At 49.3% G+C, this 17130-nt stretch overlaps 1 protein-coding gene across 1 annotated transcript; it reads left to right on the top strand.

Annotated features, from left to right (window-relative positions):
- Positions 1–11028: 11028 nt before the first annotated feature.
- On the top strand, positions 11029–16852 carry C7H10orf95 (chromosome 7 C10orf95 homolog). The gene is made up of 2 exons (XM_090057834.1): positions 11029–11161; positions 15196–16852. Exon 2 carries the CDS (start codon positions 15254–15256, stop codon positions 15923–15925), a length of 672 nt encoding a protein of 223 aa, XP_089913960.1. The 5' UTR covers positions 11029–11161; positions 15196–15253; the 3' UTR covers positions 15926–16852.
- The last annotated feature ends 278 nt before the right edge of the window (positions 16853–17130 follow it).

Below are 17130 nucleotides of genomic sequence, written 5' to 3' on the forward strand. Positions count from 1 at the left end.
CCGGTGCCTCTCAAAGAAGCATCACCTCGTTTTATTATCTTCTGACATTTTATGGAGATTACCAGCATGATCTAATTGAAAGGCTCCTTCTATAAAGTAGCTGACCACAAAAGCTCAGGGAGGATTTGCAGTCAAGAGCATAATTGCATCTTTTAAAATTACAGATTGAGTTACAGGCATGTATCATCAGATCTGGAGATCACCTGCAATGTTAGACAGTCATTTCAGGTAAATAGCACTGATCATTACCATCATTGGCATCATTGTGAATGTAAAAAAATAGCAAGGTTGAATCCGAACTGGACACTAGCTATCAAAAGAGTATATTCTGTAACAGTAGTCATGACTATAAAGGAATATATTGACTTTCTCACTTGATTTGTACCTTTTAAATAAATGCTGGTATCAAATGGTTACAAGACTAATTTTTAAACAGTCGGGATGGCTGTATAGTATTACAGGTGTGTACAATAGTGACTGACGTGCAAAACTGCAGGCTTCATTAGTTAATTGTAGCCATTTGAAGTCTCATGGTGATTACATATAGTTCCTGGGCTTTTGTAGTTATTGATTTTGAACAAAATCCAGGGGAGTGGATCTGTTCTTCAAAGCAGTAAGTGGTAATTAATCCAGTGTAATTTCTATTGAACCTATTTGCTTTCAGGGTGCTGATGATGCTGCCTGCTTTAGGGAGGAATCAGAGTTTGGAAATTCTGCTTTTTAAAAGCTGCTTATTTTAAAAAGGATTTATGTATTTTTGTCTAGGATACTTTTCCCCATTACATTTTAATAGCTCTGTTTTTCCTTTCTGCACTGCAGCTATGTTAAGAGCCAAATAGTTCTTCTCTTGTTGTTTCGATTTAAGGTTGACTGATCACTAGTCAGCTAGTTTCTTTAGCTTTTTATGATCTCCATTTTTTTTTTTTATGTAACTTTACAGTTTTTCCATGTTACTTCTTTCCCCCCCCCATTTACTATTAACTATTCACGTGTGGTTTTTTTTTTAGAAATCCCAGCTATTGGTAAAGTACTACTAAACTTCTGTAAGTATAGCTATAATGGTTTAGTTCACACCTAATGGTCTTTTAAGCTGGTAAGTGTACTTGAGGTATTGCAGAAAGAGGTGTTGGGAGTGGAGTCCTGATTTAAAGACTGGACCCGCGGAGCTGCTGCTCACTTTTAATATAAGTTAGTAGCAACTATATAAGCGAATAGAGTGCCCAATTTTTCCTTTTCAGACTGAGGGTATTGACAGTGTCTAATATTGGCTTGCAGTTGCTGTGGCTAAACTCCTCTACCTGGGGGAAGTGTTACCAGTTCTAGTGGCATCATTATACTGGTACTGGCTAAACTGACAGACTTCTATAGCAATGAAACCCTTCTTGCTGCCACTCTGCATTCACGTGGCTTATTCTAGGTTTAGCTTAAATGCTTTCCACAGCAACTTCAGCTATAAATAAAATTTAAAAACAGCCATTATTATCCCACAACAAGTGCTTCAACATATGAGCAAAGCTATACTGGTTCAAATTCATGCATTCTCTTACTGCTTACCTGTGCAGACAGTCCCTAATTCCGAAGCTATCCAGAGTTTGGATATGGATATGCCACTGTTTCATTGCAGTGGGCCCCAGATATAAGTTATAAAATAGAAAATTTGGGGCCCACTGCAATGAAACAGTGGCATATTGTGTGTGTGTGTTAAACAGAGAGAGCCTTCTACAGTCCTGGTTCTCAAAACATTTGTATGAATAACTCGTCAAAGTCAGTGGGATTATTCCAGCATTAAATTATACATATCCCTGATTGTTTGTAGCATCAGACCGCTCCAAGGGAAAAGCAGAAGGATTACTTAAAAAAACAAAACGAAATAAAGAATCGTGTATCGGAAGTAGCATTTAATACACCTTTGATATGACTGTAGAGTGAGAAATCACATAGTTAATCAGTTTAATTCTTCTGCTTACCATGATGGGGGGTGGGAGGGGGAATACAAGCAGCTGCCAAAAGTCTAGGGGCACCTTAAAGTTTTCTTCACTTGCATAGACCTCAACAGCAAGTCCCTCTCCCTGTTAAAGGGCCACCATTTTATCCCGGATAAATAATGTGTTGGTGATACTCGGAACAGGGTTGCAGCCAGGGGTACGACACAGCTCGCCCAGATCTGAGCTTGTGTGAATGCCAGCAGCTGTTCATCTTAACAGGCTTTTCTAACGATGTGCCCTGAAAGTGGGAAGTCCAGGGTTGGGATGCACCGTGTTTGGGTGTTTAATCATTTTCACCATTGGCAACAACAACAAATTGCTGTGGCATTGGGCTTCTGGTCGTTGCTCGTCACCAGCTGTAAGAAGGACCGACTGACTAGCTCGGCAGCAAGCCCAGCTCCTTATGCACGATCTGGGTATGCTCGGGACAAAGGGCAAGGAGGAAACCAGGGTGAGGGTGTACATCTGCTCATCCACTCGTCTGGGACATGGAAGATCTGAGTTTTTAAGACCCTGCTCCAAATTGAGCCCTATAACACTAGTCTCTTATAGCACTAGTCTGTTGGCTGCTGTGGGGTGGTTCTGTCTCATAGACCCAAAAGCCAGAGAGAGCTATGGAGGATCCTGAATAGAGCCAGGTGCCTAAATCTCCCTTTCCTCTACATTTCAGTTGTAGTCCTCTTTAGCACTAATGGCTCAGATGGGTTTTGAGCATCTCTTGCTTAAGTGCCAGGCTCCCCATCCCATGCCAGGGTAGGGGTATGTGCTTAACGTGGGGAGGTGATAAGGTGCCAAAAGCAATGCCCTGCACTGTAGAAAATCTACCTCTGTTGGTCCCATGCCTCTCTCTATTGCTACCATGCCTGAGGACCAGTTTGAGGTGATTTCTTCAGTGGGTTTCCAGCAGGTGAGCTGAACTCCTGCACAACCGCTTTGCTGTGTGGTATTGCTGTTGAGACGCTAAAGCTGGCAGGAGACTGGCTTTTCGCTGCTTGGATTCATAGAAGTCGGGTCAGATGGGACCTTGTAGCTCTTCTAGTCCGACTCCCTGCCCTGGGCAGGAGAGGAAACTGGGCTCAAATGACCCCAGCCAGGTGGGCATCAGGCCTCCTCTTAAAGCCCCCCAGGGTAGGAGCCAGCACCACTTCCCTTGGAAGTTGGGTCCAGATCCTAGCCGCCCTGACTGAAGTAGCGCCTCCTGATATCTAACCTAAACCTACTTTCTAATGACTTGTGACCGTGTTACCCTGGGGGGCACTTGGGGGAACAAGGTCTCTCCTAAACACCGCTGGTTTTCCCCCCCACAATGAGTTTATAGATGGTCAGTAGATCCCCCTCAGCCGTCTCTTGTGGAGGCTGAACAGGTTCAGGTCCCGGCACCTCTCCTCGTAGGGCCTGCCCTGCTGCCCCCGACCATGCGAGTGGCCTCCTCTGGACCCTCTCCATGCTGCCCACATCCCTCCTGCAGTGCGGCGCCCAGATCTGGACGCAGTCCTCCAGCTGCGGCCTGACCAGTGCCGCATAGAGGGGGAGGATCACCTCCCTGGACCTGCTCGAGATGCATCTGTGGATGCACGACAAGGTGCGGTCGGCCTTCCTGACCGCGTCCCCACAGTGCCGGCCCATGTTCATCTTGGAGTCAATAATAACTCCAAGATCTTTCTGCCACCGTGCTCTCGAGAAGGGAGTTTCCCATCTTATAAGTGTGCTGCTGGTTCCTACTGCGCAAGTGCAGCACCCTGCACTTGTCAGTATTGAAACCCATCCTATTTTCGCTAGCCCACCCCTGCAACCTATCCAGGTCCAGCTGTAATCTGTCCTTCCGTTCTGGCGTGCCCACCTTACCCCAAATCTTAGTGTCATCCGCAAATCTGAACAGGTGCTTTTTACCCCCTCGTCCAAGTCTCTAACAAAGAAATTGAACAGTGCGGGCCCGAGGACCGAGCCCTGGGGGACCCCACTGCCCACGTCCCTCCGGGTCGAACGTGACCCGTCACCACCGCTCTCTGGGCGCGGCCCTCCCGCCCGTTGGCGACACATCTGACTGTGTAGGCATCAATGCCACAGTTGCCTAGTTTTTTAATGAAAATGAGGTGGGAGACGGTGTCAAAGGCCTTGCTGAAGTCCAGAAAGACTACGTCCAGCACAACACCTGCATCCAAGGATTTGGTGATCTGATCGTAGAAGGCAATCAGGTTGGTCTGACAGGACCTGCCCCTAATGAAACTGTGCTGGTTGCCCTTGAGCATCATCCCTGAAGCCGGCCCATCACAGATGTGCTCCTGGATAATCTTCTCAAAGAGTTTCCCCAGGATTGAAGTTGCCCAGGTCCTCCCTCTTCCCTTTTTTAAAGATGGGGACCACAGTGGCTTTCTTCCAGTCATCTGGCACCTGGCTGGAGCACCACGAGCGCTTGTAAAGCCGTGCCGGGGTCCCGCAATAACCCCTGCCAATTCCCTCAACACCCTGGGGTGGAGAGCATCTGGACCTGCTGATCTGAACATGTCCAGCCCCTCCAGAAACTCTCTGACCCGGTCCTCCCTGGCCTTAGCCCTGGTGGCGTTTCTCCTGAGTCGGTCTTGAATCTTGGTAGTAGAGTCCCGGTCTCTGCCCAAGAAAACCGGGACTTAATGCAGCGAGTAGTGCCCTCCTAGCCCAAATGTTCTGAATTGTCTCTCTGTTGGGGTTATTAATATTTCTTTTCTTTAAATTTCATCCAGGAAGTAGTGCAAATGCACTGCTGGTAATCTTCTCAAACCTGGTTTGCTTCATAAAAAAACAGCAGCAGCAGAAATTCCCCCTAGCTTAAAACCCTGTTACTGGAAACCGTGAAGCTGAATAGCCTGTATTTAGAGCGTTTGCTCATTTGTATGCGAAATCAGCCGTTCTCATAAGCTGCTATCATCCCATCAGGGGCCCTTTTATGTATAAATATTTTCCTCTTTCAGATCATAATCGCTTGAGGCTACAAGGGAGTGTATCGAATATCCTTGTGACTTTGCAGAAAAGAGGGAAGGATAAGCGTTCTCAGGCCAGCACAAACTTTCGCTCTGAAATTATCTCATAGACAAACGCTGTGTCTAAGCTGCTGTATGTAATGGCTGCTGTGGTTGTCCCCGGTCACCTCGGTATCTGGTCCACTTCTTTTTTGCATTTCATCTGGTTTAGAATTGGGTTTTCTGTACAGTGCTTTCCCCCTGCACTGTATAGAAAACCCAATTTTAAGCTAGATGAAATGCAAAAAAATCACGGCAAACTGAAGTTTAAAAAAATGGGATAGTCAGTGTCACACAAGTTAGGATCCTGTGCCGTGCTGAGTGGCGTACTGCAGATAATGCTTTAGAAAGGATGCAGTTTAGAGCCCTGCTTTTATAGAAGCAGAGGTGCATATCCATGGCTCCCAGGACCTGTAAAAGTCTAACTTACCAAGACTCATAATAGAGATGATATTTTTTTATTAGACCAAAACAAAAAAATTCTTTAATTGGAAGCTTTCAGCCACAAACACGCTTCATCAGGCATTGGAGAAAAGATTGAAAACCACCTGGATCCCTAATTTACCAGGAGAGAGAACCAAGAATTAAGCCTCCCAACATAGCTGAAATTACTAGCAAATGGGCTGCAGTGCATCTACTCTCCAAAAGAAGGATGCCTGATCTATTGTGAGAGGCTGAGTTGAACCCTGATAACAATTGCTCTTCATTTTGGAGCAGCTGAAAGACCCCAGGAGAAGCTCGGGCTTCTGCATGACTCAAAAATAAATGTAAAGCTGCTTAAGGAATTCAAACACCCTGGATAGAGGGACTTCAGCCAGAGGGGTGCGAGTCAGGGCACAGCTCCCAGAAACCGAGATGAGAGAGCACTGTTCAGCCTGAACAATATGCATGTGTGTGGTCCTGGAAGAGGACTTGGGGGCCAAGGCAGCTGGCTGCAAGAGGCTTGGCACATTGAGCAAGGAATCAAGAAAGTAAGTTTCTTTAAAAAATATATGTATGGCCATACATATACAAGGAACTTACTTTTTGTGTGTGTGCATATGTATATGTACGGCTATTTATGTAGGATCACAGATCTTGACTCCTCCTAACAGAAAGACCCTGAACTGTGGCTTGCTGCTTGGGTCAAGAGGTACCAATTTATTTGTGCTATCACCCCAAGTCCCCTGGTTAAAAAGACGACCTGTGCAGTCTTCTCCAAAGAACAGTGCGTTCAGGCCCAGTTGGACTAAACTGGGGGTAAGTGCCAAGACCGCAAGGCCCTCCTTGTCCTGTCCACCTTTCTGCAGCGAAAGAGCTCCCTGTTTGGATGTTCAGATCATAACTACTGTGCTTTTGTGACAGGAGAGGGGTCTCTCAACCAAGCAGGGCACCAAGCTAGTTTTCATTTTGCAGGTTAAAATCATTGCCTTGGCCAGTGGCATACTTGAGATGGGGGCACTCATACCAGACACCACCTCTGAGAAGGGCCCAAAGAAATCTCAGCAGCAGCTGGCCACACCGCAACCATCAGTGCAGCAGCAGCTGGCACTGTCCCATGCGCTGCGGCTGTCCAATGTCTCTGGCCTCAGCTGCCCCTTGGATGCAAAAGGCACCTGGTGCGGCTCGTGGAGCACCAGATCGCGTCCTCGCAGCCAGCAGCTATGGAAAACCCGGCTGCAGCGTTAGGGCACGTGTCTCTGGATGTGGATGGATGTGGCTTGCAGAACACATACGGTCTCAGCTGCAAATAGCTGAGAGGACAGAGATGGAAATGGAGCAACTATATTATAGAGCGGTTGGCAGGAGAAGAGAGCTGGCGACCTATTTCTGATGCTCACAGGACACTAGTTTACGATAGTCATGTAGCACTAGTCTAAGCAGACAGATGCCAGGCTGCACTGGGAAGTCTCATCAGGCAGCTGAAATCCCAAGGATGAGAGATGCTAATGTCTAATAAAGACATTTCTGAGAAACAGCCGGGGGGGGGTAAAGGAACTAGACTAGGAGCTGGAGGGGGAGGTGGAGGTTCAAACTCGGCTGGCAGCTCTGTCAGACTTGGGAGAAGTCGGTGGCCTTGAACTACAGGTCCTCTCCTGCCTGAAAAGAACAGGGAAGTCTTGCGGGTGTATAAGCCAAATGCAGTGTTGCTTGGGAGGGGAGAGAGGAGGCTGCGTGGGGATCAATCTGCTGGCTACCGCTTTCATGCTCCACTTCTCTGCTGTGCTGGGAGGAGGTGACAAGTGGAGCTCCTCCGGGCTCTGTCCTGCGTTTGGTACTCCACTAATATCTTTATGAATGGCTGGGAGGATGGGATTGCGTGCATGCTTGGTAAGATATGCAGATGACACCAAGCTGTGGATTGGGGAGCCAATACTTTTTTGGATTCCAAATGACAGTAATATAGTGGAAATTCATCAGATTGAAATCCAATAAGGGGAAGTGCCAAGTCCAGCACTTAGGATGGGGAGACAATCTCATGCAGTCTGGGGACTGTGCTGTACGCTAGGCTGCAGCACAGCAGAAGAGGACACAAACTGGATAATTGTACTTTGCACACCCTCATCTTTGTGGCTCTGGTAGCGATGGATGGAGAAGAACCCAACCTTACAAATAATCTGTATATTATGTAGATGCATTATATATGCATTGAATTATGCCAGACATACAGAAACTCGTTCTAACTCGTCCAGTCCTGAAAGACTGCTAGGAGCTCTTGACTTCCTTCTGCAATTAATTCCACAGGATAATGAGGTCGCATAAGGTGCTACATTAACTGCTTATCAGTGTTATTTTTCTTTTTTTCATATGCCTGGTAGTCTCCTGTTTTGGGAAAGGGGGGAGGAAACAAAGGGAAGTCCACAGGGCTCTATCCAGGAGGAGAAAATGGGGTGCATTACTTTGAGGAGCAGTCCATGGCTTCATTTGGGAACCAAAGAAAAAGTATACAGAAGGGTGTTAGTGTCACAAAATGAGGCCCTTCCTTGCCTTGAATGGAGATGACTGCAGTGGCTTCTTCTCAAGCTAGCAGGAGCTGCCACCTGCACGCTGCTGCTCGAGCCGACCAGCTGGCCTGTGTTGCACTCGAGCGTGGAAACCCGTGCTCTGCTCGCTCTAAGAGGGGGTGGTGCTTTTGACACGTTCGGGCGCTTGTGTGCGTGAACAAGTTGCAGACAGCACTTGAGTGAGTTCTGCAGTGAAAATGCATCCCAGAGAGCAACGATGATGTTTAGAGAGAGAGCTTGTCTAGTCCAGGGCAGTACCAATATTACCAGATGGGCATTATCCAGAGCTGAGGGCGAGTTGAGTGCAGCCTGGCTCCTCTCGGGGCTCTTGGACATGTGATGAGTTGTGATGAAAAGTTGCCATTTCTCCAGCATAAAGGCTTTGCCATATATACGTGCATGATGTTTTTTCATGTTAAATTTTTTTTTGAGCATGGTAACTTAGACTACCTCTGATGCATTTTAGTTGCAAATTGTCCCTTTGTCAACCAAAAAAAAAAAAAAATCCATCAGGTGTACATGACAAGTAAGGGAAGAGGTGTACCTGGTGAAAAGGACTTCACCACAGGACTCTTCAGAGTCAATTATATTGCCTGGCTAAAGAGGAGCCCCTCCAGTTGCATGGCTGATGTCTCGCATGGGAAGCAATTTGCACCTCTCCTGGATTAACTGGCCATTGCAGCGCTGCTTCTCAGATCAAAGGTGAAGCAGCAAAGTCATGAAGCACTCCTTGTCCTCCCAGGCAAAGCCGATAAAGGAAGCAGAAACTAAAGTCACTCTGGGCCTCTGACGGTATCTGCTCTGTCCTAGATCTTGGATGGAGCAGGAACCGTTGTGTCCTCGCCTGTCTTCTACCTAAAAGTAGTTCAATGCAGTAATTCCTGCACCAAGCTCAGACCTTTCTGGTTGATTTATAGCCTGTTGTAACACGGCAGCCTAGCCTTGCACATCTGCTTGGCTAACTGATCCCAAGCCTAGAAGAACAAAACAGTCCTCTTTCTGTTTCTCCCAACGTGCTGGCAAAGTTCAATTCCTGACTCAATCTAAAAATCCCATTCAAACAAGCCCGAGCAAAGCCCCTGAGAATATGCCATAGAGTGGTCAATGCAAGACTGTTCTGAGGGAGGAAGGGAAAGCAGGAAAAAGGCTTCTCGGTTTATCCTTCCTGGCTTCTTTGATACGGTGTGCTTGGTAATGAGGTATGAAGGACTTGGCTTGACACGACGAGAAAGCAAGCCAAGGCGAGCTACAGTACTGTGCTTCACACGCACGTCATTTTAGGGTGTGAGATTTCCGGATGCACTCATGTGGCTTTGCAAATCCAGGGGATTCATGGTTTCGAGCGACTCTGGGCCTGGTCGGGGGGAGGAATAATAAGCTATTATCCAGCATTTGCGCTAGCCTTTGGCATGAGTCTAGAGCAAGGCTCCAACTTTGGCCGCTCAATCCCAAGCAAAATGCCTTGCTGTGTGATTTTTGTTTGTTTTTTTTTTGGGGGTGGGGGCAGAAGGGACAGGGTGAAAAGTAAGAACCAAATTCTTGAGGTTCGGGTTTTTTGGGGGGGTGTTTCTAGCTGGAAGGGAGTCCTGACTCCCTCGGGTTTTCTGCTTCTATAACGGTTTTTAATTAGTAGCTTAAGGCTGGTGAAGGAAAAAGTTTGCGGCACCAATAAGGCAGAGGCTTGCTCCCTGCAAAGGCAGACATGGAGAGGAAAGGAGATGTACCTTAGCTGACGCACATCGTCCCTCCCAACCCTAACTTTCTCTGTCTGGAGGGCACGGTGACGGCTTGAGAGATGGATATTGTTGGTTGTAGCCGTGTTGGTCTAAGGACACGGGTAGACAAGGTTCTTTGGGCAGAGGTGATCATCTTGTATTGGACTAACTAATACTGGTGGGGGATGTTCTTTGCAAGCTGTCAGGCACAAATGTCCTTCTTCAGGCAGTCTCTGTGCCTGAAGAAGGGTGTTTGTGCCTGAAAGTTTGCCAAGGATATTCTTGCTGCTTTTTGCACATGCTTTTGTTTTCTTCTTTCCCCTTGCGTGCCAGTTATCTGCATGCAGGTCGATATCAACTCCCTGGGCTAGCGGTGATGGCTTCTGAATACTAAGGACCTTCTGATAATAACTCAGGCTTCTGCAAGCAGGCCTCTGACCCATTAGGGGGATTGGATCGGGAACTAGAGTAATCGACTCTGCCTATGCTGCAGTCAGATGTGATCTGCAGCTCCCAGTGGCCTACCTGACCCCACTTCAGTTCAGCAGGGCAGATTTTTTTTGTGGTCTAAATGGTTTTCATGGTCCTGCAGATCTGCTGCTGGTGTATCCGTGCTAATCCCAATGGCAGACTCTGGCTGCAGCGTAGGCCCACCCATTGCTATTTTCTAGATGCATTGGAAGCGCTTGCTGCTAATTGATGTGGATGCCCCTGGGAGCAGCCACCTCTGCTGGCAATGTGACTGACGGCTCGGCCCGAGGCGAACCTGCTTTGAAGGGAGTGACTTGGATCTCGGGCAGCTGAAGGAAATAGCGTGTGTGATCTAATGGGTGCGAATGTGCTCTGGTTTCATATTGCAAATGGAAGTGAGGGTTCCCTAGCAATCTGGTGGCACAAGTCAGCCCTGAAACGAGCTCCTCGGTGTCTATTGTGGTTTCTGAGAGCTGCGGCGTTTGAAGGCGCTGCTTTCAGAAACACTGGGAAGAAGCGGAGGGCCAGGGGAAGTCTAGGAAGAACGGAGGAGAGAAAATCCATGAGATCAGGCTTAGTCCATCCGTGATGCACGCGAGCTAGCGTACGCCCCAGGGCTGAGGCTCTCCTAGGTAGGCAAAGGCATATCCGAGTGTGGGAGCCTGAGCTGTCAACACGTCCCTCTTCGCCTGCCTGGCGTCTGTTGCTCTCTACCTAGCAACCATATCTCCGTGCAATCTGCCCACGACTCGGAGGACCTGCCTTGGTTACCAAATACAACCCATCTGCCTTCCTCCGCGGCTCCAAGAACCTCTCGGCTTGCCAAGGCTCCAGATCGCTCTGCGTTTTTAGCTGGCTTGCAGAGAGCTGAGCTTGGCACCAGCCCCTCCGGTCGAGGATCGCGTCTCTCCAGTACGAGAACAACTTGGGTGTGGGGCTGCCGACTTCCCAGGGGCAGAGCTCGAAATCTGAGCTAAGGCAGTGGAGGGCCCCAGAGCCCAAAGACCCAGGTAACGACTTCTATTTCCCTTTTCGCTGCAGTCCTTCGCTGCTGGGTGGACGTGCCTCCCGGAAACCCCCGACCTGCCCAGGGTCTGTCCGCTCTTGCTGACGGTAGGCTTGACTCGCGGCTCCTTCGGCGCTCTGAAGACGAGGCGTGATTCTGTCTTGAGAGCCGTTGGGATTGCTGCACGCTCTTCTAAAGACTGGAAATGCATCCTCGTGCATTTTGGCAGGGAAGCTTCTGCCTGTTGGCTGAGAGGGGCTGCAAGGTGTTGGTATGGAGACCTGCCCCATCCAGCAAAGGGCAGGCAGCACCTCTCGGCAGGGCTGCCTCCCGACTTGTTGCCCTGCCTCAATGCACACCTGGGCTCCTCGCCTCCGGCCTGTCGCCCCATCTCCCACGTGGGGAAGGGCCTGGCCTTGCAGCTGCTGGCGGCCACCGGGTCTGGACCAAGGGGTGGTAGTGCAAGGGCCACCGTGCAAGCAGGGAGCTGCTGCATGTAACGCAGGGGATTCCTGCCTGGTGCGTCCTCCCTCGGGGCTGGGGATTGGCGCTCAGGAGGTCCCTATGGGGAACAGGGGCCAAGGTGATTGTGAAAGCCCAAAGCTGTACACTACCTTCAGGGCAGACAGCTGGCAGGGACATAGAAAATGGGGGTTGGGAGGGACCGCAGGAGGTCGCATCTAGTCCAGCCCCCTGCTCCAAGCAGGACCAGCCCCAACTGCATCATCCCAGCCAGGGCTCTTGTCTAAACCTCCAAGGATGGAGAGTCCACAACTTCTCTGGGTAACCTGTTCCACCGCTCCTAATATCCAACCTCGCCTTCCCTTGCTGCAGCCCGAGCCCATTGCTCCTTGTCCTGTTGTCTGCCCCCACTGAGACCAGCCCAGCTCCATCCTCTTTGCAGCCCCCTGGCAGGGAGGTAAAGGCTGCTCTTCAATCCCCTCTTCTGAGAAGCACAGTGGTGAGTCCCTCTCTGGGTTACCTCGCTAAGCCACTTCTGATCCATGCGTTTCCCATTCTCATGGAGGCGGGGAGTACCTAGGGCCTCTTTTAGCCTCCCGAGATGCAGTTAGCCTGAAGGCCAGGTAGACTTGCACCTTTTATAGACTAGCCAAAGTGGATTCTGTGTAGCACAAGCTTTCGTGGGCTGAAGCTCCCTTTATCAGGTACTGTGAAAGGGCATGCACAAAGCTGTGTATACGGCGAGCAAAACTGGAATACAGAAGACAAGGGGGAGCAGCGGGGTGGAGAGGAGCATCTCCCTGCTCTACCTGTGGCAGGTTCAGGGGTCATGTCAGGGTTCACGGTAGTTTTACAAAGAGATTAGGTGATGAATTATACAGGATGGTTTGCACAGGGCTGATCTGGCCTCGGGCAGGGGTTGGACTGGATGTGCCCTCTGCAGCTTCCTTACAGCCCCGCTTATCCGTGACGGAGCCGGCGCTAAATGTCGTGCGCCTTGCAGCTTCAGAATAAGACAACCAGTGCCCCAGCTCAGCCATCAGTCCGTAAGCCTGCAAAATGCCAATCTCTGCTCCTGCTGCCTGGAGAGATCTCTCTGGTCAAGGTAGAGTCGTGCCTAGGGAGGTGAATGAGCAGGGCAATACCTGGCAGTTGCAGGATACGGTCCAGTGAAAGCCAGATAAATCCAGCATGTCATATTCCAGCTGGCAAACACAGGCTTGCCCCAACAGGTTTGCAAACATGCTTTAGGACTAGCAAGTATTGTCTGCGGCGTGTCGGCTGTCAACACCCTGCTATTGAGTAATCGGTGCGTGCTGGGGAAATGTCGGACCACGAGAACAAGTGGTACGATACTCCTGCCATGCACCTCTCTTTGCCCCTTGCTGGTTTCTTCAGCTGGCGCAATAGCAGACTTCCTAGCTGGCTCCTTGGTCTGTCTGATGTCGTGACATCCCAGTAATGTCGTCTCTCATCTGTGATCTAAGCAGCTTCCTAGCTCCTGCTTTTATAGCAAGGGTCACCCAACAAAAGGCCGTGATAACCATTTCCCACCCCCACCAGGAACCTAAGAATCGCACCGCATTGGCATAAAACAATGCGTTACAAACATCCCAGTTCGGGATAGCGGCTCAAGCTGTGGATGACGGATCTCGGCGTGCGCTGCGTCCTGCTCTGTCTCTGCATCTGCTGAGAAGTCCGCATATATTCAGGACATCCTGCCTTTCCAGAAACTGATTAGTTTGTTGCAAGCTATTGTCCAGCACCTCCACTGCCCCCTCGGTCCGCTCGGGCTCCATCCTTATCTTCAGCTCTCCACAGACTTACTGTCCTTCCTGCGTGAGCTGTGCTTCTGTCGGTCTTCTCTTTCTCTCTTATCATACAGGCTCCCCTGCCCTACAATAAAATCTCAACATCACTGGCACGAACATCTTCAGTCTTTCAGGAAGCGCTATTTTAAAGGTAGCCCCCCCAGCCCAGAAGGGCATGGAAGGATTCATTCCAGACTAGCCACCTTGGCTCTAATCTTGCATACTGAATGCCTGCAATTCATGGACCAGAAATCATATGACTTGTGGAAAAACATCACTGACGATCCTAAGCTCCATGGATGGTTTGCCAGTAGAGCTGATGCATTATTAAATGTGTAGTTTCTCTGCATAACTTGTTTGCCTCTATCGGTACAGCCGTATATTAGTGTATTGTCATGTTAGAAATGGATACGGCCCACGTAAATCCTGAATGGGAATAATTACGTATAGAATTAATGTGAACAAGCCCTAATGAGCGTCACAACTAGGTCCGAATGGTGGGACTTGAGCTGCCTAGGAGATGAGCATGTCGCCTCCTCTTTGGCGTATCCCTGGTTGCAGACAGGGTCACAGTTCACAGTCCCTCTCTCGGGTCACCTCTGGTCTCTCTCGTGGGGGCACTGGAAAGAAGTGCATGTGTGAACTTATCGGTGATCTCAGTCTGGTAGAGAGCGTGCCATTCTGGTGCACCTATTTACAACATGCATGTCAATTTTGACAGAATATTTGCCAGTAGTTTTGGTAGGCAGTGGGGCGGGGGTCATTGTGTCCAGATGGATGATGTTCAAAGATGTGCCACTGATTTTGGGCCCCCTTGGAAGTAGGCACGTGGCACTAGGGCGTTTATGGAGATGGGGACTCACAACGCAGAAAAGCTGCTTTCATCAGAATAAACCAGGCTGGAGCTTACCGCAAGTCTCTCTGGTAAACTACTCTGTATCGTGTCCCTCCAAAAATGAGGGCTACCAAGGGCCCAGCAAAGCTTTCCTCAGCTCGTTTCGTTTGTTTGTTTGTTTTTCATAATTGCAGGCAAATTCAGAGCCGAGTGCCTTCAGGATGAAGCCCAGCTCTTCAGTACAGCTGTTGGGAGCTTTTTTTTTTTTTTTTACTAACAAGTTCTCTTACCTTGTCAAAGATTTTTCCCTCCCACCCCCTCAATCTAAACCAATGGCTATAATCCCATTTCTTGCAGACCCCCTACAGAAGTGATAATGCAGAGGCCCCACAAACAAGGAGAGCTTTCCATTATCTTGCCAACAAATGCTCCTCCCTTGCACTCGGTTATCCATGCCTTCCCTCCCCCTATCATCGCACCAGCCTAGCCCTTCCCTTCCTCTGCCCCTCTAGGGTCACCGTGCTGTTTCATTTACAAGATGAGGCTACTTGGCTTTCACAAGATCAAGAGGGTTTAGAGTTCCTCCCTTGCCTGACTCCATGCAAGTGCTGCAAAAATTTCCAACTCCAAGCGCTCGGGATCAGTGAAGTGTGCATTGTCTGCCCACACTTGGTGCTGTCCATCACCTGAGTGACTTCTGGCAATTGGTGCTGCCCATCACTCAGTGCAATGCTTTGGAAATGCTGGAAATTGTGTTTGTGTTACTAGTATTACAGAGATGTTGTTCCTCCTACAGTAAGAGTGCCTTTACTGCTCAGCATGCTTCCTGAGCCATGAAATACTTGTCGTCCAGCAGGAAATGTGCTGGGATCTTGCCATTTAAACTGCATCTCTCTCTCTTTTCATTCTCAATATTTCCCTCTTTTACAGTTCAAGACCAGAACCTGCTCTGGAGAGATGACTGCTGCTTAAAATCATCCCTGATACCATGTACCATTGTGGCTTTGTGCCCTTGGAGTGTTACCTGAGCAGGATCCAGCCCTCTCCCTATGCCTACCTGCCCCCTGGCCCTGGCAGGTTAGCTGACGTGCCAAGTTCAATGCCATTCCCTCCCCTCCAGCTGCCCAGCTTCTACAGCCAGCCCTTCACCCTCGCGGTGGGCCGGAACGGCTACCCTGATGGTGCAGGAAACCAAGTTGAGTATCATCACATCTACAGTCCCAACCCTTACTTCCACCCTTACCCCTTCTGGTCTATCCCCCAAGCGCCCGCTCCTTGGCCTCTGCACAACCCTTATCCGACCTGCAATCCACACCAGGGCCCAGAGCAGGGGCAGGATGGCTGGCCAGAGGGTTTCACCATGAGAGCAGAACTTCAGTGGGGAAAACTAGGGAAGGTTTTTGGACCAAGGAGAGTGCTCCCAGAGTTTGTGAAGGATGACCTCCGAAGGGTTTATGGCACCTACCCGAAGACCGATGTTACCATAACCTACCGGAATGGGGAATTCCTGGTAAAAGGGGACCCCAAAGTGGGAGAACAGGAATACATGGTGGAAAAAAGAGTCATCCAGCGGGCTCCAACCCCCTCAGCTAGTGAGGTTGATGACAGCAGTGAAGACCAGGACCGGAACAGAAAGAAGAAAAAGAAATCTAAGCCATGATGCCAGAGTGCTGTTCCCATGTCCTTGTGGGCCAGGGAGCCATTGACTGATGACTTTGGATTAGAGAGTCCCTGGATCTCAGCACAAGCAGGAAACACCCATCACTTTTTTTTTTTTATTGCTTCTGAGAACAAATGTCCTTGCCTTCTACAAACATGCGATGACGCTCATAACCTCACTGAGTGACACGGTGCACGTTCACCCTTGTCTTTCTTCCTTCGAAAACGAGCTCGCTCCACTAGCATCTAAGGGATCAGGCAGAAGATCCTCCAGCTGGGAATAGGAATTCGGGGACTTCCATTTGCATGACCAAACGCAGTCACAAACTGCTTTCTAGGCACGGGATTTGGCAAGTCTCTCTCACCAAAGCCACTGAAATGGCCTCCTTGCAGCAGTCCTCTGCAAGATGAATTGACCAAGACTAGTGTTCCTCCATCTCCAGACTGGTGCAGGTTGGCAGAGGACAGTGGTAAATGTACCTTTTGTTTTAAACACTGCACCTGGTCGTCTTCCTGCTCACAGTCATTACTATTTTATTAGTTGTAGGTGGCTCTGAGACCATGAACTCTTCATTACTGTCTGGAAATAACTGGCCTCTACTTGTTTTGCACGTGGTGACACCTGCCCAGGCATCCTCGTTCTGGGAAGAAAAATGTACCGCTCCTTCCATCACCACCACAAAGAGCTGGACTTGGTACCTAGTGACCGCAGCCATTGGCGAGTGCTGGTTGACACAGCCGGGGCTGGAGTGCACAAGCTCTACTAATGTACTTCAGCTGTCACTACTGTTGTGTACTCTCTCCATCCCCTGGTTTGAAAAGGAGATACCTGGGCTGCAGGGTGCACTGTGATGCTGAGGGCCTGTGGGCCATACTAGACCTGTCTGAAAAGCTCTGCAGCCTTTTTTTTTAAATAATAAAAATGCAAATAGTCCTCTGTTTTTCCTTTGTGGGAGTTTTTGTCTCTAGCAAAGGACTAACTGCTACTAATCCTGCATATCATGTATTGCACACCTTTTACCCTCTCTGAAAGGGGGGTGCATGCCGTCAGCAGGGAAGCTGATTTCTCCCCCTCCTTTACCGGAATAGAAGCATGGAGGCACTGAAGCAAGAGAGCTGCCAGCGTCTTTCTGAGCTAGCAAGCAGGAGAGATGAAGGCTAGAGTCAACCCTTTCACAGCCGCTCTTAAATTGGCAGCTATCTTGC

This window comes from Crocodylus siamensis, chromosome 7, assembly GCF_052110815.1.
Source record: "Crocodylus siamensis isolate JL-2025a chromosome 7, ASM5211081v1, whole genome shotgun sequence".
Taxonomy (NCBI): Eukaryota; Metazoa; Chordata; order Crocodylia; family Crocodylidae; genus Crocodylus; species Crocodylus siamensis.